Source organism: Melospiza melodia, chromosome 2, assembly GCF_035770615.1.
Source record: "Melospiza melodia melodia isolate bMelMel2 chromosome 2, bMelMel2.pri, whole genome shotgun sequence".
Lineage (NCBI taxonomy): Eukaryota > Metazoa > Chordata > Aves > Passeriformes > Passerellidae > Melospiza > Melospiza melodia.
In genome coordinates, this window is record NC_086195.1 from 132,168,946 (window position 1) to 132,193,218 (window position 24,273).

General features: G+C 35.0%; 1 protein-coding gene across 1 annotated transcript in view; it reads left to right on the forward strand.

Annotated features, from left to right (window-relative positions):
• Positions 1-24,273, forward strand: part of TMPRSS15 (transmembrane serine protease 15) — a 51,449-nt gene that overhangs the window by 13,134 nt on the left and 14,042 nt on the right. Inside the window, exons 9-20 of the mRNA XM_063150348.1 lie at positions 860-979; positions 5,759-5,867; positions 8,369-8,478; positions 9,354-9,491; positions 10,080-10,229; positions 12,490-12,592; positions 13,057-13,207; positions 14,411-14,552; positions 17,876-17,965; positions 19,218-19,343; positions 19,787-19,918; positions 22,366-22,476. Coding sequence (XP_063006418.1) covers positions 860-979; positions 5,759-5,867; positions 8,369-8,478; positions 9,354-9,491; positions 10,080-10,229; positions 12,490-12,592; positions 13,057-13,207; positions 14,411-14,552; positions 17,876-17,965; positions 19,218-19,343; positions 19,787-19,918; positions 22,366-22,476 — 1,482 coding nt within the window. The remainder of the gene's footprint in view (positions 1-859; positions 980-5,758; positions 5,868-8,368; positions 8,479-9,353; positions 9,492-10,079; positions 10,230-12,489; positions 12,593-13,056; positions 13,208-14,410; positions 14,553-17,875; positions 17,966-19,217; positions 19,344-19,786; positions 19,919-22,365; positions 22,477-24,273) is intronic.

The window sequence follows — 24,273 nt, forward strand, 5'->3', positions numbered from 1 at the left end:
CATTTATTGAAGTAGAGACAAGGAACTGTGTGAATAGTTCTATAGAATTTAATGCAATTTTAACAATTTTCAAATCAGTAGTTCTCCAAAGCTTAGTTTAGCTGCATGTTTCTGTTCACTTTAATAGGACCTACTTCAATTCTAAAGATATCTAGGACCAAAACCCTCTGAAGACTAAGAGTTTGTTTGCAGTAGATGAACATTTATGCTCTAGAAAAAGACTATTAGCAGGACCTACAATTTCAAGGATCTGCCCATTTATTCTTCTAACAGAAATTTGCTCTTAACTTACACATTTAATTTGTAAATCTGAATAGAATATGGTTTCTGATAATTTTGGTGCTTAAGAATCTAAAGGCTCTTTTTTTAGGATATACTGGTTAAAAAATCAGATTTCTTAGCATGATGAGGTGCAACAGTGTGATGTGTTAAAGCTGAAGAAATCAATTAATTCTATTTACCTAAACCCAGAAATTATTCACTGTTCTTTAAACCAAAGTACAATTTTCTCACATTATATGAACACAAGAAATTGGAAAATGTTATTCATTATATTGCACAAAGTAGTTTATTTGTGTAAAGGGAAAAAAAAAAGGAATTCACAGACATTTTCTTCCAGCCTTGCTTCAAGCTTGGTTTCAAAACATATTTCACTTCTGAGAACTCTCTCCATTCTCTGCCAAATTTATCTTTTTAGTATGTGATATTTCATTCCAGGCTTCTAAAAATGCAGTTTTGTAAAACACAATAGAGTGGTTGATTTGATTTGTGGTAAAGCAAGCAGAGGTAAGTCAATTTTCCTTTGTAGTGAGACTGCATTACTGTTGTGCTGTTATTGCTCTCATCCTTATTATTCCAGCTGAGTGTTTGCCACCTGCTGAACTCTGTGCTGATGGTGCAACCTGCATTAGTGAAGAATTCTTTTGTGATGGAGTCTTGAACTGCCCAGATGGTTCAGATGAATCTGAAAAAAGATGTGGTAAGAATGTGAACTCCTGTGAATCATTCTTTTTACACATGCTTAACACTGTCAGTTGTTTGTAAATAGTTCATGGGCAATAAACTGCACAGGGAAGTCCAAATCAATTCCATTAAACATAATAATGAGTGATTTTTATAATATTTATCTTGCAAGAGGAAAAATGTTCTGTAAAATTCTTGCTAATGAAGCATGTATGCTTAATAAATAATGAATATTAGAGTCTTTCTGTTTTAATATAAAGTTATACGTGACCATGTTCTCAGGGGTCTGAGGAGGAGGGAAGAGATGAGGATCTGACTCCATGTTTCAGAAGGCTTGATTTATTATTTTATGATCTATATTATGTTAAAACTACACTAAAAGAATAGAAGAAAGGATTTCATCAGAAGGTTAGCTAGGAATAGAAAAGAAAGAGTGATAACAAAAGCTTGTGTTTCGGACAGAGTCCGAGCCAGCTGACTGTGATTGGCCATTAATTAGAAACATCCAACATGAGACCAATCACAGACCCACCTGTTGCATTCCACAGCAGCAGATAATCATTGTTTACATTTTGTTCCTGAGGCCTCTCAGCTTCTCAGGAGGAAAAATCCTAAGGAAATGATTTTTCAGAAAATATCATAGCTACAGTTATACATTTTTTGCTTACTGTAGAAATATTACTAACATAAATACTATGTAAATTAAAAAATAATACGCAAATTTAATGTGAAGATTTGCATCAGTGATATGAAATAGTGTTCAGAGCAGATGACATGTACAGGTCCCATTCAACCTCAGCCAGTCTGTGATTCTATGAAATTACAGACCTGAAACCCCACTGGAATTTAACAAAAAGAGCGTTTATCCTGCAGTGCCAGTCAGATTATTTGCTTTTGTATTATCTTTGAGTACTGTGCCCATTTCTGGGCCACTCATTACAAGAATGACATGGAGGGACTGGAGAGGAAGAGTAAAAAAAATTGGAGAATAATCCATGTGAGGAGCTGGGAGGCCTCAGCCTGGAAAAAGGCAGCTCAGGGATCAGTTTCTCATACCATACAACTCTCTGAGAGGAGGATGGAGCCAGGTGCAGTTCAGGCTCTTCTCCCAGGTAACCAGTGACAGGACAAGAGGAAATGGCCTCAAGCTGTGCCAGGGGACGTTCAGGTTGGACATCAGGGAGAATTTCTTCACAGAGATGGTTGTCCAGCATTGGAATGGGCTGCCCATGGTGGAGTCACCATCCTTGGAGGTGTTTGAGAAAGGACTGGACATGGCCTGGCAGACAAGGTGGTGATCCAGCAAAGGCTGAATTCAATGACCTTGGAGGTCTTTCCTAACCTAAATTATTCTACTCTATGAGTCCATCTGACTTCCTGGTTTCCCCAAGAAACTGTTTGTACCAAGGAATTGACTGCAGTGCTCCTTACCCAACTGCTCTGCGGTTTTGTTGGGAGGTGCGTGGGTTAATGCTGCCTGCATTGCTCTCCACAGCCTCAGCTCTCAGTTAAAACTCTGTTAAGTTGTCTCTCAAATAGAACATTTCAAATGTTTTAGGAGAAATGGGAGCAATTAACACTCCCTACGTGGTTTTTTTTTTTCTTGTTTGTTTGTTGGGTTTGGTTTTTTTAACTATAGAATTTGATGCTAGAAATCTGGAAAGCTTCTTTCCATTCTGCTGTGATAAGAAGAAAACAGTGAGGGCAATCTGCTTCGAGCTTCCAGAAGCATGTGAAATGCTAGGCCCTAAAAACAAACAAACAAACAACTAAAAGACCAATTATGTTTTTAAAGAATCTCAAAGCTTGATCCTGAAGCTTTGTGACAGGCTGAACTTCTCTGTTATAAGTGCAATTTTCTTCAGAAAAAAAGAAAAGGGAATTGCAGAAAAGAGATTGCAAAATCTTAGCTTCTCAGAAGAGACTCAAGCAACTGAACACCCTTTTTTTTGTTTGTTTTATTGATTAAAATTATCTTGAAAGGTTTCTTTCTGGCTCTGCAATGCAGTGAAGTAACAAAAGGCTTCACGAAAGTACAGCTAGCAATTTCAGTGAAAGGGTCTCTAGAGAAATGTGAAGTCTGAGCAGCAGCCGCTAATAATGACTGGCATTGCTGTAAAGCAGCTACGCAGGGGTACAGAAAGGGAGACTGGAGGCTGATCCCAGGAGGGGTTTCTGCAGACTCTTTGCAGTTATTATATGTCTAGACTATAATTTTTTGTGATTACTCACCTCACAGCATCACTGCAGCACTGAGAGAGATTAATCAGAAAGTAATGGACTGGCCTTTAGCAGAGAAAGATGCTGTCAAGTGAAATATGTGGGCTGGGTTTGACCGGTTTGGGGAGATTCTCCCCCAAACTCAAGGCTAACAGGCTGAAGTCCTCATAATGTCCCATGGAACAGAATTAAATAGAAGTAGACAGCAGGATACATACTGGGGAAAGAGTAGAAGTGGCTCCTTGAAAGGATATCTCCTGTCTCCTTAGGAGAACAACTGCAGCTTTTCTTTGGGCTCCAGGATGAGGCAAAATGTAATGACTTCCATGCCCATCCATCTTCGACCACAGCTTCTTGCTCCCTGCAAGGAGGAAGCACTGGGAGGTTCTTTAGGGAAAAAGGACCAGTCCCTGCTGTCTTCCTGCTCATTCCTGACACATTCCTTAGCCATACACCTAAGGACCTGTTTGAATTTACTCACTGTCTCTTAAGAGATAAGGAATAAACAAAATTAAACAATAAGAAGATAAGAACAATCATAATAATAGGGGGCATCTCTTATGAGGAAAGGCTGAGGGAGCTGGGGCTGTTCAGCCTCAAGAAGAGACGAGTGAGCGGGAACTCCATCAGTGTCTGTCAGTGCCTGCAGGGAGGGGTCAGAGCAGGGACCAGGCTCTGCTCAGTGGTGCCCAGCAATGGGACAAGGGGCAGTGGGCAGGAATTGATGCACAGGAAGTTTCACCCGAACATGAGGAAGAAATTCTTCAGTGTGCAGTGACCAAACACTGGGACAGATCCCCCAGAGAGGCTGTGGAGTGTCCCTCACTGGAGATGTTCCAGAACCATCTGGATGCCATCCTGTCCCAGATGCTCTAGGTTGATCCTGCTTGAGCAGGGAGGTTGGACCCATTGTGGTCCCTTCCAACCTGATTCATTCTGTGATTCCAAGAGAAATGAATGAGCAAACAGTTGTCATTGATTTTATTAGAAAAGTATGCTCATCTTTTTTATTGTTGTACATCCTATGAGACTCCTTTTAGATCAGATTATGTCTTACTTGTTAACAGGACCACTTTTTCCTAATCTTCACTGATAACAAGCTCAAGAACAATCAGTTCTTCTCACACTGATTTTCTTCTTCTCATTGGTAAGGACAGGAAATATGTGAATGAAAGTGGAGAAAAAAAGTACTTCAATACCAATACCCAGCTCTAATGCTAATATAGAATAATAACTATCATTCATGGACCTTTTCTAAGTATTTAAAATCTTATGTGTTCTGTTTTCCTCTCAAAGATTGCAAAAGGGAATATGTTTCTATTTCAGCTCATGCATTAGGCATGTTGGCAAAGTTCATTCTGCACAGTCTTTATTTATGGTATATGGCTGCATGAAACAAAGCTTGACTTTTATTTTGTGTTTGCTACAGTGACAGGCAAAAAGAATTTTGCACTTATAAAATCAACACACAAGGAGGCCCAATTTATTAATTTATATATCATTTCCCAGAGGAAGACTATGCTCAATAAAATTCCCATTTAATTTTCAATATGTTTGGTTATTCGTAATTTGGACTGTCGTTATAGGTATGGTTTCATTTCAGAAATTAATTAAAAGCTTTGTATAATTTCTGATCAGCTGCCTCAAACTGATGAACTTGTCCTTACCTCTGCAGATAATCATGTGTGGTATTGATTTTATCTTTGTGTTAAGCCACTATGATACTTTTTGAAAAACTGAAGAGAAAACATTATTAGACAGATTCTAACATAATGTTCAAGAGATGAGGCAAAACCTTCAGCAGTTCCTCAGTGTCTGCTGATATAAAAAATCTCTACAGGAATTATCATTTCCCATCTTGCTGAGGCTTAAAAATACTTTTCCCCCTATTTTTAAGTGAAGAACTTTCATAAAATAGAATACCAACGCCAAGGAAAAAACTATTGAAAGCCCTTTGAAAAAATAGATGATGATAAATGACATTTACCTCAGCTGAATGAATTCAATAGCTGGCAGGAAACTTGGGAGAGCCACTTATCTCTTCAAGTACTCAGTAATATATAAGGCAAGGAACCAGGAAGCTTATAAAAGTAGAGATAACAACAGTCAACCATATCCCCTTTTGCTTTTATTCCTGTGATATCAAATTGTCTCTGGTAGTACAAACACAGTTTTCTGATTTAAAGTAGTTGTAGATAAGAACTGGTAAGGCAAGATCCTGCTTTTTTATAAAAGTATAGAGTAAAATGAAAGTATTGGATTAGCTAAATCCAGTTGCTGGTTTTGAATTATTTGGATTGGTTTAGACTAGTTTGGATTAGTTGGATTGTGTTGAATTTAAAAATTAATTTTCTGTACTACTTTTCTTCTCCTATAGTACTTTGAGATCAAACAGTGATAAGAATTAGAAATGGGAATAAATCTATATTGTATTTTATTTCGTCTTCCTATTGTTGCTTACAAAGCAGTTACAAGGTAATCTATGTAAATCAATATCCAGGGTCACCCACATTTTGGCTCTGATTCTGTTTTTCAAATGTCATTCTGACAAATGTTCTTCATTATATCTTTACAGCTGCAGTTTGTGATGGACAATTCATGTTGACTCTCTCCTCTGGGTTTTTTCACTCTATGAATTATCCAAAGCCATATAATGAAAACATTGTTTGCAAATGGATAATAGAGTAAGCCATTTTCCAATAATTTTGTACCTAACATTTTTTTGGATTATGAGGTGATCTTGTTTCCTGCACAATAGTCTTATGTCATTTGCTTTTATTCCCAAATACCTCAGCATAGAAAATTCCATGTAATTTAGAAGTATGTTTTAGAATTATAAAGTTATTATATTATATTATATTATATTATATTATATTATATTATATTATATTATATTATATTATATTATATTATATTATATTATATTATATTATATTATATTATATTATATTATATTATATTATATTATATTATATTATATTATATTATATTTTTTACATAAAAGCACCAAATACCTCTTAAGCCTCAGGAACAAGAAGTAGAATTCATTTTTTTTATCAAGGATATATACCTACAGATAGGGACAACTCTTTGATTTTGACTCTCTAGGTCCATTTCTTGGGACAGGGAGAAAAAAGGTAGCCACACTATATGATAAATCTCATCCAAAAGTACATATCAAAAAAAAAATTGGATGATCACAAGTTAGACAGTCCTAAAAATCTCTCCTATGACTGCCAATTCAGAAGTTACTGCTTTGAAAGGCAGTCATTCTTATTATGGTTTCATAATCATGGCTGCTCTTTGATTCTGAGAAGTATTAATTTGGCAGATTTCAAAGGAGATTAAGAAATTGCCTTTAAAATTGCAAAAGGTTCGAGCTTCTCATTCCAAAGGCTCCTTTGAAAATGTTAAGCTTTGATTTTGTTCAGAACTTTAATCTTTACCCTGAAATCTTGGTTTTCCTTCTGTTTCGCACATTTTTTCCTTCTCATCCTCAGTGGTACTGCTCACCAGTAATTACTGACAACACCTGGCTTTAAAATACATATGTGTCCCAGGAAAAGAAAACAATTTTTTTTTCCCTTCTGAGTATATCTGCCTTGTTCCTCACTTCAGGGCATTGCAGAATTTGAGCTCAGTAAATAAACATGGCCCCAGTGCCCTCCTTCCTTCTACACTGTTGGTGTTGCTCCAAGAGCTGCTATAGCTGCAGAAAGCATTGTACTAGGTGGATATCTATACCAGGGGTGTAGCTGGTAAAAATATCATTATGGAAAGAATCATGAGCAATTGCAAATAATACGGTAGAGGTTCTGCAGATATGTGTAATTACAGATTGAAAAATTACAAAAAGCAACCACCTGAACTAATTTCCACTTAACTGCTTTAAGAAATCAAGCCACACTGAGAGTAAAGCCCTAAGAAATTCAAAGTGGCACTCAAATTTTGTCTTTCTTCCAGAGTTGTTTCCATGAGGGAACTTTTGGGTTTTCCAATAACCTACATTTTTTATTATCCCTATAAAAATGTGTTAGAAGGCAACCTATAATACATCTGAGATTGGATTTGCCTTTGTCTAGAAATATTTCCCCATTACCTTTAGGAAGAGCTTTTTTCATGCCCTTTAACTCTAAATGAAGATCCAACGTCCTCTCCTTAGAGAGCAATATGCTCAATATTTCCCTGAAAGTTTAGCTTCCTGAACCTTCCAACTATATGTTTTACTCTTTTCTAACCAAAGCTGTTTCTTCTATCTGGAGAAATATAAAATTACTACAAGAACAAAAAATTTTAAAAGGCAAAATATCTAAGTATTTATTTCACCTTTTTCTACTTATCATTACTGATAGGCACCAGCAGATTGCTGTTAAAAGATTATTTTCATGGAGTCTGAATTCTGAAAAGAAATCCACATAGTGGTAACTAAGCTGGTAATGTTTTAGAATTTTGACTACCATATGTGTCTAGTGCAAAGGAAATGGGAAAACAAATTAAATATAGATTATTCATAGAGCATAACTGTAGATTATTCATAGAGCATAACTGTAGCAAAATAAGGCCAAGAATTTTTACGCTTTACTTCAAGTGACTTCTGGTCATTAAACTTTGGGTGTGATGATTTTGATTTGTAACAATTTCCCAAAGAGTGGGCTTTACATCATCAAACCTGCTTGCAAAGCCTGTTTTTGTCATAAGAGACAGTGTTGTGGACTTTCAGGAGAGACATTTTGGTATCTTGCTGTTCATATTGATATCTTGGTACTGTTCCTCTGGGTTTGGGAAGTCTACCTGAGCAGTGAGATATATAAGAGTAAAATGTATGAAAAAAGGGATTGCAATTCAGTGAGATGCAGAGGACAACAAAACCCAGCCAAAACCATCCAAAAAACCCTTCTAGAACTGATAATTAGTTTCTAGAGTTCAGAACATTCCATTTCTAGAATACACTTAACTCCAGGGCTTAAAGGTGTGCACACACTGTTACAAAAGGTTTATGTCAAATTTTTTTGGCAATTTTACGAGCTGGAAGTGAGACAAATAGATCATCTTGATTAATAATCTTGATTAAGATAATTTCGTGTTGCTTCTGAACCTATCATTCAAACATTCAATGACTTCAATGACTTTACTGAAGTCAAATAATAGATTTTCAGTTTTGAGTTTGTTTCCTTTGTTGCCTTAGAGTGCCTCAAGGGTTGTCCATTAAACTGAACTTCACTTCTTTTGAAACACAACCATATGCAGACGAGCTGAGTATTTTTGAAGGATTAGGACAAAACAAAGTTTTAAGAGGTAAGTTTATTTTTCAGCTAACAGTACTAAAATCTAAGTGGTAAAATAAGCATTTTGAGGTATCAAAAGCTGCACATGTATGTTTAAAAGGAAGACTGGATCTGCATGAATTTACCCTGTTAGACAATCTCAATATACCTGTCTGCCTTTTAATTTGACCAGATAAAAGCCTTATACATTATGAAATTTTTATTTGTTTTTTTGAGATCTTATTGAAATGATCTTGATAATTTTATCAGCCTCATGGTCTTGTGGGGTCCATGTTTCATTGGAAATATATTGTCAGAAGTTCCTGTAATATCACACACAGTAACATAAAATGAAAGTATCTAAACTGAAAAAGTGGGAGAATTGGTACAAAACTTCCTGAAAATCTTTACCAAGTATTTGTAAATACATTGTTTTCCTCAGATCTTGAAATACTGATGATACCTTGTCTCTATATTCTACTCTGAAAACTGGGATTGTACCCATTTTTCATAAGACTCAGTCTCTACAGCTGAATTCTATGAGAGATTGAAAACATATTCTGAAGATAGACTGTAGGAAGAATAGTATATCAGAAAGATATACTATTATTTATCCTTATTTTTGGAAATAGGTAGAGAATGGGAATGAGAAATGGCAGAAGACTAGCTGGTATCCATATTGGTGGATATGAGAGATGGAATATGCAGAATATTTATATATAGCCAAACAGCTAAATGCTTCAAGGGTTTGAAGCTATTGCAGCAGGATCACAGTACAACAGGAAAAGCATTCCTTAAGACTCAATAAACTAATCCACTATGGTTTTGTGACAATACTGGAAATTTTAATGTGCCTGTGTTTATTTTCTCTCTGACTGTATGTTGGGTTTTTTTATTTGTTTTCAGCTTCTCTGTCAGGGACCAATCCTGAAACAATTTACATTTTTTCTCATGAGGCTACAGCACTGTTTATGTCCGATTATGCAGAGAATTATAATGGCTTTAATGCAACATACACTGCATTTAATGCAAGTGAACTGAACAGTAAGTGTTCTCTGTGTGTGTGTGTTCTCTCTGTGTGTGTATGTGTCTGGTTTTTTTGTTTCTTTTTTATCCAAAAATTTTGGTGAATCTACACTTTCAGTTTGAGAAAATGGCAGTGGAAACAGAAGCAACATTTTCTGGCCTCTGTCCAATATCTAGATCCATTTTGAATAAATTCATACTGATTTAAATATCAAATAAATTATTCCTGCAAGGCCATACACGTTTACAGGCCTGTATCTAGCAGTAGAGTGATGTCTTACAAAATTCATAAAAAAATAAATAAAACTGTGTCTGCACCTCCATCAGATTCCTCTCAGCCAGCTTGTTCACTAAACACTATGAAATCATTGACCACAATGTCTTTATAAAATAAAACATTCAGAACAACATCTAGAAACAACATTCAGGAAAACACGCTTATTTGAGTAATTTTGTTGCATTTCCTATAGAGGAAATTAAGTCACTGTAGGCTGATTTACAAACATATTTAAAAACTGACATTATTCATCACTGCTCCCCGTGTAATTCTAAGAAAAAACTCACCATCTCTGTCATCTTTTATTTACTAGAAGTTCTTATTCACAGATTATGAGAAAATCAACTGCACTTTTGAAGATGGCTTTTGTTTCTGGATACAAGATTTGGATGATGATTCAGACTGGGAGAGAGTTCAGGGTCCTACCTTTCCCTTGATGAGTGGTCCTGAATTTGATCATACATTTGGCAACTTTTCAGGTAAGATCAAAAAAGTGGCTTGAAGATTGAAGGAAAAACTTGATTTAGCTTATGTCACTGCATTATGGATTCTTCATAGTGGTATTACTAAAATGTTGTATTATTCTGCAATAAAAATGTCACTGTTACCAGATTAAATGTTTTATCCTTCTGATTGCCATCTTGTGGAAATATACCAAAACTAAAAGGAAAAAAAAAAAAAAAAGTAAAATTATTTAAGTGTGAGGTACTAAAAATTTCAATGCTTTTATTACACCAAAATGCTTTATCTGAGAAAGAAATTTCTATTGGGCAAAAATATTATAGGTCAAAAACCTGTATGTATAACTTGAGGCGGAAAAAAAGTATAATTGCATTATTAGACAAATCACTTCTGTTTCATCCCTCTCTCCTGCTGACATCCTCAGGGTAGTCACAAAATAATTTTGATTTGAATAAAGCTGACCTGCAGTTTTCAGGGGGCATCTGTGTCCCTGGTTACTGCGCAGCAAACTCACCTACTGTGCCAAACACACCACAAACACTCCAGTAACTGTTACAGTTAAATAACTTTATTAGAAGAATGGTCATATCAAAAGTGGAATCTGTTTAAAGAGACAATACTGATAGGAATTGGATTTTGAATGTATCATGAATCCTTATATCTGCATTAGACTCCATAAGTGTTTTTCTATTTTAATAATAAAGCCAAACAATCACTGTCTCAGCTGATTTGTCAGTCCAGCTAAAACCAGATAAAATACAAACTGGATTTTGCAATGTTTATATGTATTCTATGCAAGACTTACATAAAATTTATTCAGTGACAAATGAATGGGAAAATTGCAAATTATTCTGAAAGAAGTTACTCCTGGGAAAAGAAAAAATAGTATTCTGCACTTTATCAGATAGAAATTATGCACCCCTTTCTGAGTAAAAGCACATTTTCTAAACAATCTTCAGAACACTGTTTTGTCTTCCCATTGGGCTCCTAGAATGCAAATCAGATGAAAGAATGTAAATTTTTTTAACAAAACACTTGAGAATGATTTCTTTCTCTCAAAAAATATTAATGCATTTTAGGGGCTCTCAATTTTCCTATGCCAAGTCTAAGCTGAAATATGCAATGTTCCTATGTGTAATGTTACTACTGTATTGCATATTTAAATTTCTGACCTGTATTTTGAGTAAATTGCATCATAAATATCAAGCTATTACATTCATGAAACACTTTTTTTTGTTTTTTTCTTCTCCTGAAAAGTAAAGGCCTTAATACACATTCAAAAATTGATTATGAATGCTCAGGGAATTGACAAAACAGAGAATTATATTAAGAACTTTTATCTTTAAGTTAGGCATCATGTCTATTTTACTGCATGCTCTCTAAGTCAACAGAGGAAATTAAAGGCCTGATTCAGATTTCAGATTAATTTTCAGGAATTTTAGCCTCTCATTTGAAAAAACTAGATAATCTGGATGTATAAATAACAGAATACAGCGTATATAATTTAATTCATATAATTATAACTATATTAATTTGAAAATTCTCTTAATATAATATTTGCATATATATATATTGATTAGGTAGAAGAAAATACAAGATTACACCCATGATTTAAATAAAGCAAGAATTTTATTTTAAAGCTGACTAAGTTTGCATTTCTTATGACTAATTTCAGTGTTTCTATGGCGTGACCTCATATGGTGACAAGAAGTCCAAATTCCCAGCTGCTGCAACAAATTATCTCAGAAAAAAGCTACAAACTTAATGTCACACATAAAGGGTTTTTTTTTTGTTGTTGTTTGTTGGTTTATAATGCCTCACCTTGCTATAAAATGTTCACATACTCATTCTGTCACCCTCTCAACACAAAATCCATATTTCCCATTGTCATTTGTGGATACAGATTATGAAAATGTTGGGAAATTCTTCAGCAAAATCACTATCAATATCAAACAGGAAGACATTTTTATAAAGGCAGGAGTATTGCTCCCTTCACAGAATATAAGGCAGAATTCCCACTGACTTGGAAAAGACTAATTTCCCATTGCTCATCTAGTTCTGAGGAGTATCCAAGAAGTTTAAAAGCTCAATTTAATATCTCTTTGGTGAACATATCTTGGGATAATCCCTCACATTTACTGTGTCGGGAGTCTTCCAAATCATGCAGCACTATCTGTGCTTGATGTTGTTTTAAATATAAAAACTCTAATTCAATAAGTAAAAAAGTAAAAAAGATATTTCTTCTGTCCTGGCTAAATTGTGACCATTATCTTGCAGGATTTTATATTTCAACACCCATTGGGCTTGGATTCACAGAAGAGCGGGTCCGGATCCTGAGCTTGCCTTTGGTCCCTTCAGACACCTATTGTCTAAGCTTCTGGTATTGTTACATAATTCCTAAACTTGTATTTTGTTTAAGAATGTACCCAAAGAGCTTTCTTTCATTTAAAATATTACTCCCACTCAGCGTGCCGGCAGCACCAGCCTGGTTCTGTTTGGATTTCCACAATCAGCCTCAGCTCCAGGCCTGAAGTTTAACTCCTGCATAGCTTTGACTTTTGCAGTTAGCTATGATGTATTTTCTTTTTCACCCTGCATCCAATATTCATTTCTATGCAAAAAGGATATTTAGAGTCCCTGAAATGTTTTTCATCATGAAGCTTAAATAGGTCTCTACCCTTCCAGGTGTAATTTAAACATACAATTAATATTATTTTCATGCTTGCTTCAAATTAATCCTGATTTCATGAAAAATTGTAAAATAAAAAGAGTGACATTTTTTCATGGATTCTGACTTTGTTCTAATTCTGACTTTGTTCTAATAAAATGCTTTTCCCCCTCTAGGTATTTCATGTATGGGGATAATGTTTACCGTTTAAGAGTCAGCATAAGCAATGAGCGTGGTCAGGAAAAGATAATTTTTGAGAAAGTAGGAAACTATGGAAACAACTGGAATTATGGACAAGTAACTTTAAATGAAACTTCTGATTTTAAGGTTTGTTTAGCTGCTTTTTTTTTTCTTTTTTCATTTATTTTAGCTAGACTGATATCAGAGATTTTTGTGAAATGAATCCAAAATTCCACTATTCCAAAGATAATACTAAGTATCATTTTAAAATATCTACCATCAAACAAATATTAGCATACAGAAGACTGGAATCCCCATTTAAATTCCCACACCCCCTTTCCCTACTCTGGAACTTAAAGTATTAATATTTCAGAAAACATGATCATTTTCAGGGAACAATGAATGTTATCATGAGAGCTTTCCACAAAACAAGAGTGTTCAAAGCCTATCAAAATCTGCTGTGGAATATAAAATCTCAGTAGTGAGGGTGATGTGAAGTGTTTAGCCATGAGAAGATTTCAATTTAAATTACTTCAGATTGTTAATCAGTGTTTTCACTAATTACTTACAGATTAATCCACTGAAAGTGTGTTGCAGATGGAAGTGCAATGATTAACAACTGACATGACTTATCTGTAAACAAAAGGAGGAGGTTTATTCCAGACAATTCTTTCAGCACCTCTCTTTTGAAAACAATCTCTTTTTATAGGCATTTGGGATGGTTTGCCTTGCTACAGTAGTTTTGATTGATTTCTGGCAAGCACTGCTAGAAAGATGCATTTAACATCTGAGGAAATAAATGCATCTGTGACCTGGCTGCATCAGATTTCCAGGAAATATGTAACCACATATGATCTCAAAAAGATTGCTAAGCCTAACTGTAGTTCACCAGCTCTAATTCCTTTTTTGCAGGATTACTTTAAATATGTGGATATTAAAGAGCAGTTAAAAACAAATGAGATTAGTTTTATCTTTTTGTGCCATTAGTTCAGGAGAAGTTTGGGCTGATGAGCAATGCAGAACTGCTTTTAAAATTACATTTTAAAAATAGATATAAAAAGCAAAGGTATTGAATATTTTTGAATCATGATCATCATTTAAATGAAGAAGCTACTACATTCCTTAGAATGATCCACTCAGTTTGCATAGTGCTGTTTTGTTTTGTGAGAATTTCTGCCTCATCCCCAATGAGAGAGAATTTCACTGCAAACCTTCCCCTGAGTGTAGCACCAGCGTAGACTACAGTGGAAATAAGAGCATTCAAGAAAAGACAGAATAGTGCAGCATAGTCAGCTGAAAATAGTTCATTAAATTATAAAATTCTGATTTTTTTTTTCTCCCTGAATTCAGGTTATTTTTGATGCCTTTAAAAGGCGTGGTCCCAGTGACATTGCCCTGGACGACATTGGCCTGACAAAGGGAAAGTGCAATGAGGACAATTATGTAGAGCCCACTGTGAGGCCAACTACTGCCACCACCCCATTGGTTCCCAGTAAGTCAACACCAAATCACTGTTGATTTCCTCCTGATGTATCTGAGTTTGAGTGGGTCAGGATTTTAAACCTCAGTTTTATCAAAACCTCTTATCGGCATCATAAAGTTGTCTCTGGGATAACACACTAAGATCAAGCTCCACGCCTCTCCAGACCCTTCCAGCTGCAGAGTATTTTAGAGGAAAGCACAGAGGTCAAAGCTTACTCCAAACATTCCAGTTTCACAGAGCTAAACAGGAAAATCTCACAGAAAAAAAAAAAATCGAACAAAGAAAAACAAACAAACAAACAAAACTCAAAGAGAATACCTGTAACTATCCTTATAAATCTCAATAGCTTATATAAAAGAGAGAGGAAATGTTGTATATGATGATAAAGAAGTCCAAGCCCATTCAAAGCAAAAACCAAAAAAAAATTAAAATCTGATAAAATCTAAAAAATCTGATATTTCAATCATTTTTCCTTGTGGAAAAATTATTAAAATATCAGATGGGGTTTGCTTTGTTATTTATTCTGCAAGTGGATGAAATTTTGGACAAAAAAAATTCTACAAAGGCCCATTCAGATAGAACTTCAAATCATTAAAGCAAAAATTGAGCATGTTCCTTTTATTAGATTTACTGTGTCTTTCAAAGCACAGCTAGTTTCTCTCTTGACAACATAAAAAAATTTAAAAATTGTCTAAATTGTCTAAAATTAAAATAATAGTAAGACTATTCACATTGCATTCATGTTGAAACACTGTATACTATTATTATTCCCTCAAATCTGTACCTCCAAATCTATTGTATCAGGACGAAGCAAAAGCCTTTAAATGGAAGAGTAAAATGCAGTTTCAGAGCTCCATCATGAGACACAGGGAGGTAAAGTTCAACAAGGTGTGTCTGTCAGCAAAATGAAATTTTAATAACAGTAATAATTTCAGTCCTAGTTTCTCAAAATGAGTTTTGGAATTCAATAGCAGTTTTTATTAAAGTAATTTTGTGGAGAGATGCTGATGCCTGCCCCCTCCAGCTAACCTTCAGGTGCTGTGGGTAAACACACCTCGCAAGTCAGCAGCACTCATGATTAGTGGTGGAACAGCCCTGTGCTAAAAGTGGCTGAGTGCTTCTGAGAAACACCAAAGGAATATCAAACTATAGATCTCTACCCACTGCATGGTCATAAAATGTTAGCATTCCAAAAAGGGACATGGTAATATGGCTTATAACTCCTTATGAAAGAGATTAAAGGGAGCCATGGTACAACATGTCTGTTGCTGGGGAAAAAAAAAATAACTTTCATAATTTTATTGGTACATGCTACTACGTGTTATCTGTAACCTGATGAAAAAAAAAGTGAATGTTATCAATCATCTTCAAAGCATGAAATGACTTTGATGAACGTGTACAAGCTTACTAACACTAATGATTTCACTGCAAATGTCATGTCCATAAACAAGACATGAAAGAATTTGAGCTGAGTCAATTTCTTTTACTAGAATTAGAGCTTCAGTACGAGTCACTGGCATCATTCACAGTGCCACAAAAGCTCCTTGAAATGTAAAAAGGGATATTTTTGATGGTGGCATGGGAAAGCCAGATTTGCTTTTGTCTTTTGTACAAGTCTGTCACCTTACACTTTCATCTAAAACAAAGATTGCTTTCATCTTCATGTTAATTTATAATCTATCTTTTAACACAAACAATAGTGTGGAAAAGTGTACATTCCATACTTATGTCAATATAAACTGAAGTTTAGACCAAAGAACAGAGATACAGGTCATGTCCAATTTCTAAAATGTTGAGAAAAGTTGTGCTCTCTCACATCTCTTGTGCTCAACTAAGATTGTTGGTAGTGATTACTATTTGGTTCTCAGCTGTATGAATAACTCCTTATGAATTTATGTTCAAAGATCACTGGAAATTTTTAAAACATTTTTTCAAGACATGAGTAAATTCAATTTCTTCTCTCATTTTCCATGATAGACAAAGATCACTACTAATGTGCCTTATGTGTAGTCAAGACCAGATCAGATTTCACAAGCCATAATGTTCCATTAAAAAAATGTAATCTTTATCTGCTGTCCATGGTATTTATAGAAAATAATCTTCCTTGTGAGCCATATGGCTGAAACATAATATAATTATTAGTCAGGATAAGATTGTTAAAAGTTCCTTTTCTTTTCTGAGCTTTTGGCTTTTCTTGCCAGGAGTGATTCAGTGAAATAGAAAGTTCTAGAAAATGACTGTTGTGAGGAAGTTCAAATTTTTCTTGGTTTTGGGGTTTTGGTTCTTTTTTTTTTAGCTTTCTGCCAATGGGATTCAGTGGTCAGACTTGGCACAATTTATAAATTATGCAGTCCCCAACCAAGGGGCTCAGAGTGTAAGATGCTATCAGACATCATGGCATGCACATTTGAGCCATAAGGGAATAAGGGATGGGGAGGAGAGAGTTAAAGTTTAGCCAAAATCTGAGAGGTAAAAAAAAAAAGGCAAAAATTTTAATTCAAGGAATAAAACATTAAAAAAAAAAAAAAAGGTAAAGGTATTTTGCTTTAATTTATGATCTCCTGAAGCAAGGGGAGGAGCACTGTTCATTTTGAATGAAGTAATTGTGAGCAACAAAATTGGGAAAACACCAAAGTTCATTCTCATGATTCATTTAGTCATTCTGATGGCTAAAATGAAAAGAAATAATATTTCTCAATATCAAGTAAAGTTTTGAACACAAAGCTGATATATTTGGGATGTAAACCACCATCAAAATTATAATTGAAACAGAATATCAAATATATAAAGTACAGTTAGCTGTGTTCCTGTTGTCAGTGCATGTTTATGTGAGTACACATATCTACAATACTTGCTTTTACAGAAATTTTATTACTTTTTACCTGTAAGTACATACACCTCTTGATGACAAAGGTCTTTCCTACTAGAACAGTTATTTTAAGGAAAAAGCAAATGACTGGTTTAACTACTGAGAAGGTTTAGCTGTTAAAGCTTTTGGGATCCTGAAGAAAACAAAGGAACAGTTTGTGGTTTTTTGCTGAACGTTTACTTGCCAGATGAAAAAAGGACCTTTAGATTTGAGTATCTCTGCTGATGCTGCACGAATAATTTCTCCACCAAAAGAGTGGTCAGGCACTAGTTAGGTCCTAGCTTTTTTATTACTGTAAATGAGGCACATGACTGTATCATATTCTTGTCTTCTTATTTCTGTCATGGTCACAGTGTGCAGACCAATAATCATGAAAATTACTTTTAGACATTATCATTGTTACCACAGATTAAAGGATTAAGACAGCAGGTTAATTGTGTTTTTGAAATGTTTTCTTTTCCAGCTGACTGTGGAGGGCCGGTTGAACTCTGGGAGCCAAACAGTACATTCAGCTCTGCAAACTTTCCAAACAATTACCCTAATTTAGCTTCTTGTAAGTCATTCTTTTCCAAAACTTCAGGAGAAGTTTAACCACATAAAAGTAGAGATACTAAATCTGCTTTTCCAACTCAGACGCTGTCAAACATAAAAGAAACAAAAAAAGATCTAAGGCATCTACAGTGGGATCTTTTAACTGCATTCTATATGGTACTGAGCTGAAGCTAAGCATGTGCCAGCTGATTAAAAAGGGATGAAAACAAGCATAATCCAATGGAACAGGTCCAGACTGGCCAATTCCATCCTGCCTCTGATGTCAAATGTCTTCATGTCAATGCAGCAGCACATAAGGTGATGAAAGTCCCCATTTTGCCATAACCTGGTGTATCTGCCAGGTTAATATCATCACTTCTGCTGTTAAATAGCTCACATTTTCTAAGGGCAAAGAATATGTGCATGCATTTTGTAAAGAATCCTCCCTTTATTGAATGATTCTTAACATACTAGCAAGATGTTATTCTACTGATGTTACTTGATTTAGATTAAATGAGAGCTGGCAAAAGTGAATGCTTCAAAGAGGTTCACTACATCTTGTTGATGGATAAAGCAAGGAAGAGAGCTCTGTCATTGCTTCTTAATGAAATTTTAATTATTTATCCCTTCAATTCTGGAGAATTGTGCTGGGATGGTAATCATAAGAGTTGTCATTTTGTGTTTCTGCTCTGCTTGAGATATGGCTCACATTTCCATGATTCATTCCACAAGTTCCCAAATGAGATTCCTGCTAGTGAGAAAATACTTTTCACTCCATGGAATTATTTTTTTTTACTTTACAAGATTTCTATAGTATCCACACTTAGATGAAATATGGGAAAGAATAGGCTAAACAGAAGCAAAGAGCTATTTTAACTTCAAAGACAGGCTTCTGTGACTGATTATAAAAATTATCTTACTATCAAATGAGACTTAAGTGACAAGACTATTTGTCACATTGTCAGTGTCAGAAAATAGTGGGATATACTACCTTGAGAAAACACAGCTGACACAAATGATTAAAACCACATATGTTTGTGTTGTAGAAGCCTAAAATTAATTTTTAAAAATGTTTCAAGAATGAGGAACAATAGAATTTTGGATCTTGACAGCTTTTAAATACAAGATTTAACCTTCTTAATTTCTTGGGTGATTATTAAGAATTTAGATTTTTTTTCCCCCCCAAAGCACTTCAACAGGAAAATGGCACAGTAAATGCAACTATTGAAAAGGTGATTTGTATGTGTGTGTGTGTGTTTTTTACTATTTTCCAGGTGTGTGGTACTTGAATGCTGAAAATGGAAAAAACATCCAGCTTCATTTTCAGGTCTTTGATCTGGAAAATATTTATGATGTGGTTGAAATCAGAGATGGCAGAGGACCAGATTCTTTACTTTTGGGCAAGTAGCAGCAGTGGGTACTAAAATGAATGTAATCAGACAGCTGGAGCAAACTGATGGATATAATATCATGGAAATTAAATTCCTCTCATTTCAGAGGAAATTCAGAGAAAAAAATTTGAGAAAGCACACTTTATGTGACATCAGGTTTCCAAAACATTTTCATGCACTCAGCTCTCCATGCAATCCGTGTGAGATGAAATTCTCAGGGAGTCAGACTGTTTATGTGTGTGGACAAACAGATGGAAAATCTCTTAGCTGAACCTTATTGCTCTATGCTGATTAGTCAAATCTGGTGTTGGGGTCTGACCACAGCAATCTGAGTTAGGTTTGGGGGAGCAGCTACATCCCTGTGGTGGCAACATTTGCTTGTGAACCCAGAACATTTTGAAAAACATAGGAACAAAATATGTTGAATGTATTCATGTTTTCCTGTTGAATAGCTGTCTACACAGAGAGAGGCCCTCTGCCAGATGTCTTCTCTACAACAAACCAGATGACAGTGATCCTCCGGACAGACAAGTCTTCAACTGGGAAGGGATTTCTTGCAAACTTCACCACTGGCTACCATCTCAGTAAGCATCTGAACCTTTGTAATTATGAGGTTAAACCACTGGCCAAATGTATTTCAGAAAACATAGAGAGCGCAAAGTGACTCTCAGCATTTGCTCAGTAGAAAAAAACGGAAATGTTAAAGAGAAAAAGGCTGGTTACTCATCTGTACTTTATATTTCCTGGCAGGAAAAGTGATGGGTTTGTTTCTTAGTGTAATTGGAGCAATGTCTAGATCCTGCATAGCTCTGTGATATTATGTGGAAAATTGAGTCATTATTTTGACCAATATCTTTTTAGGTGTTAAGAGGGCAAATACTAACTATTCCCTATTAAAAAACAAAAAACAACAACAAAAAACCAACCAAACAAACAAAAAAAAAACAGGAAAAAGCATCACTTTTTAAATAATTTCAGTGTGTCATTAAAGTCTGCTTAAATTAATTTGTAAAATATTTATTATTGATAACATGCACTAGAAAAGAGAATATACCACTGTATGTGGTAGCTCTATCAATATTGTAATATGGTCTTTCTTGCATCTCTAAAAATTTGGTCTTCAGTGTGTGAATAATCTGAGAAGAACTAGTCTCTTAAATATTTGGACAGCAGTGTTTCTGGTTCCAGCCAGATCCCTCCTGAAAGGCTCTTGATTTTCTTGGGGTCTGCAGTTAGATTTGTCACTCATAATTCAGCAATCAACTCACCAAAATATGCAAAATGAAGCATAATGCAAATTACATGGAACAGTAATAAGCTTAGCAGGACAAATAATTATACAAACTCGAGGCCACATCTTGACTGCATTAATTAGAGGCTTTGTATTACTTCTGTAAAAGTTTGACAGGAGAAGAACAGAGAAAGAAAAAGCAGTATGTATTCAGAAATGTGTGAAGGACCATGCACTTACCTGAACAGAAGATCAGCAAGGATCTAGGCTCTTTTTCTTACTTTAACTCTCAGAAATCTCTCAAGTTTCTCCCAGTTTGTTTAGCCAGTGGCAGATTTTTCATGGATTCACAGTAGTAACTATAATATTACTTTTATTAATATTTTTTAAAATCTTCACCTTTGGTCTGCATTTATAAAATTAACTCTGTTTAATCCCATTGTGCAAGACTGAGATGCTAGTTTAAATGTCCATTTGAAAATTTTGCTGCTTCTTGTTCTGCCTTATCAATCACATTTGTTCAGTCCAACAACTCTCTGCCTTTTTCTTTTTTAGCTGGTTCAGCACCTTTGCTGGGCCAGCCTTGCCCACACTTTGTAAAATGAAAATTAAGCTTAGCAAGGCAGAATTCTCAGGGTTGCCATTGCCAGTTCTGGTTAAATATATTTTAAATGTTCCATTTGCAAAAGAATTATGCTTATTCATGATCTTTGTAGCCAAAGGAGAGAGACTATTATCATTAGCATTCAGGCTTAAGGACAAAAGGATTGTCAGTAAAAAAATTAACTTTAGAAGAAATCAGATTTTTCTTTGCGTTTTATTTTTTCTATGAAATATTGGGTTTTGGAAAAGTAAGACTTATTTGAACAGAAATAATTTTTGGCAGCATGCAATATAATAAAAACAATTTAAATTAAGAACTAAGTTCTGTGTAATATCTGTCATTAGTTATGGATACTGACTGTGTGAAAATCTGGTTCAAGCTTTTTATAAACCATATTCTTCTGCTTCCATTTGGTACAAACCATGCTGATTGATGAATGAATCATTTTATAGGAATATTAAAAATTCAGAAGTAAAGCAATTATCTTGCTTTAAATAAGACTTTAGATAATCAAATATTTCTGTCAGTACGTCCAGGAAGGTAAACAATTTGTTGAATTTAAGTTTATGCCTGCATATTTCCTGTAACACAAATAAAGCCATTAAAAATGTAATTTGGCCACAGAAAAAAATTATAATTTTACATTTACTCTTCCCCTCATTTGTTTTTATTGTATAACTGATTCTGAAGTAGCTTAATCCTACTTGTATGAACACTTTCCTCATTCATTCCGTTTGCTTTTGTTTCTTCCACCTTTCCTAACAAATACATTTCAGCAGGAGACTCTCAGCTCTCATTGCCTCTTTGCTCATATGCTTGATTTGACAGAGCTTAAGGTCTCTAAAATTTTTGAAAGTGATGAACATTTGAAAATTGAAATTATTAGTCACTTTTGGCAGGATTTGACTTTTCACTCCCATGTTGATCACTTGCAATGGAAGAACACTACTAACTGAGCAACACTAACTACAAGAAACTACAAGGCAGAGTACCACAGATTTTATTCTTAATTATATTCTATTTATCTGAAAATTATCTTTATTTTGCAAGAGAGATGGGTGGAAATGGAAAGAAAAGGAAATCAGAGGTTCTTCATAATATTTACACTGTTTTCTTCTGGTGAACTCTGAGACCTCCTGTGAACATCAACCTTCCTCACAACTACAGAATAATTTTTCTCTCCTGTTTCCCTTCAGGAGCTTGCACAGTTAATGAGCATCAGTGTGGCAGTGGGAAATGCATCCCATTGCACAACCTGTGTGACAACGTCCCTCAGTGTGAAGATGGCTCTGACGAAGCAAAATGCAGTAAGGTTTCCTTCTTACAAAGAAATCATAGATTAATTTAGGTTTGGAAAGATTATTAAGATCATCAATTTGAACCATTAATCCAGCGCTGCTAAGTTCACTGATAAACCACGTCCCTCAGTGCTACATCTCCACATCTTTTAAATCCTTCCAAGGATGGTGACTCCACCACTTTGCAGGTTGACATGCTTAGCAGCCCTTTTGAAGACATTTTCCTTAATATCAAACCCAAGCCATGCATATTTAGCAGGAATTGCCAGGAAAACAGCCACAGAAGCTCAGCTGATGTAGAGCACTTCAGGCCATGCCAATTTGCACAGCAGTACCTCACTGAGCTTGTCAGGACCAGGAAAACAGTCACTTTTCTGAGATAGTGTATGGAATCTGGTGAAGAACTCTGGAAAAGGTAGGAAGCTTCTCTGTGCTGAAAACTGTAGTTGTTTTTAATGGCCTCAAAATTAAATGAAAACTCACCATATGCTTTTCTTCTGTATTCAATTTGTATTTCCAAATTATACTGGGTTTTGCTGTAATTAATTAGAATGAAAATTCTGCAGTGCAGGGTAGAGAATAATCATGTTCTTGGTGGAAATTCCCAAATAGTTTTGTGGGTGTGAAGCCAAACTATAACACATGGCACCCTCCAGCCCACCTGGACTCCATGGGGTGAATGGATGGCACAGCTTCAAAAGCAGCATCCATTGTTCACTGCTATTCCTTACTTCTCTGGTAAAGTGGTTCTTTACAAAGAAATTCCAAGATGCAAATTTCCAAATTCATTCCAAAATGCATGTGTACAGTATCTGTACTCATTTTACATAGCAGGGAAATAAATAATTTGAATGTAAGACTAATGCTAAAATCATGTTTGGCCTAGCACAACAGTTAAACTGCTCTTTCTGACAATCTACTTTGGAGAACTAAAGGAAGATTTAAAGGTGGTCTTTAAGCTTAGCACAATTCCTTTGTTTTAAGGAGTTCTACTAGGGGTCAGATATGTTTTAAATATGTGCTGACAGTCAGTTGCTGATTTCAAATTTTTTTGACATGCATATATATAAAAATATACATGGCATATGCAAATACATGTAGATAGATGATAGATTAGATAGACAGATAGACAGATAGATAGATAGATAGATAGATAGATAGATAGATAGATAGATAGATAGATAGATAGATAGATAGATGTCTGAAGACACAGATTCACTCCTCAAATTAGTTCCATTGGCTATTTTGTGGCAAAATAGCCACATATTCATCCTTTAAAATGTATAGAATAAAATTCACTTCAGTTTTCTTCTTAAGAAAACTTGAATTTATTTTTCCAGTCATTGCTGAAGAAGATCTGAACAAGAAAACCATCACCTACATTAACATGACATACATTTTCCCAAAGATTTATTTTGCCACTGGTTGTCTATTACTTCATAACAAATTACCTCACATGAAAAGCCTGGGAGATTTGTTTCCAAAAATCCATTTAATCCTAACTTTGGCTAAATCAATTTATGTCTTAAAACAAAATGAAAATTCAATTAGAAACTCTCACATTGAGTCTTTCCAGTGTCCAAAAGCCTTGCTCATTTTCCTGAAACCAATTTCAATGACTTATCAGAAGAGGCAACTTGAACTAGACAAACTGTCTTTTCAAATCTTCCAACTTCTGAAACTTCCAGGGACTGCAAAGAAATGCCAGAATTCTAAAATATATGATATCTGAATAAAGCAGTTGTTGGATCCTCACTGACTTTATTATTTCTTACCAATAATGTATTTGGATAAGAACATGGATCT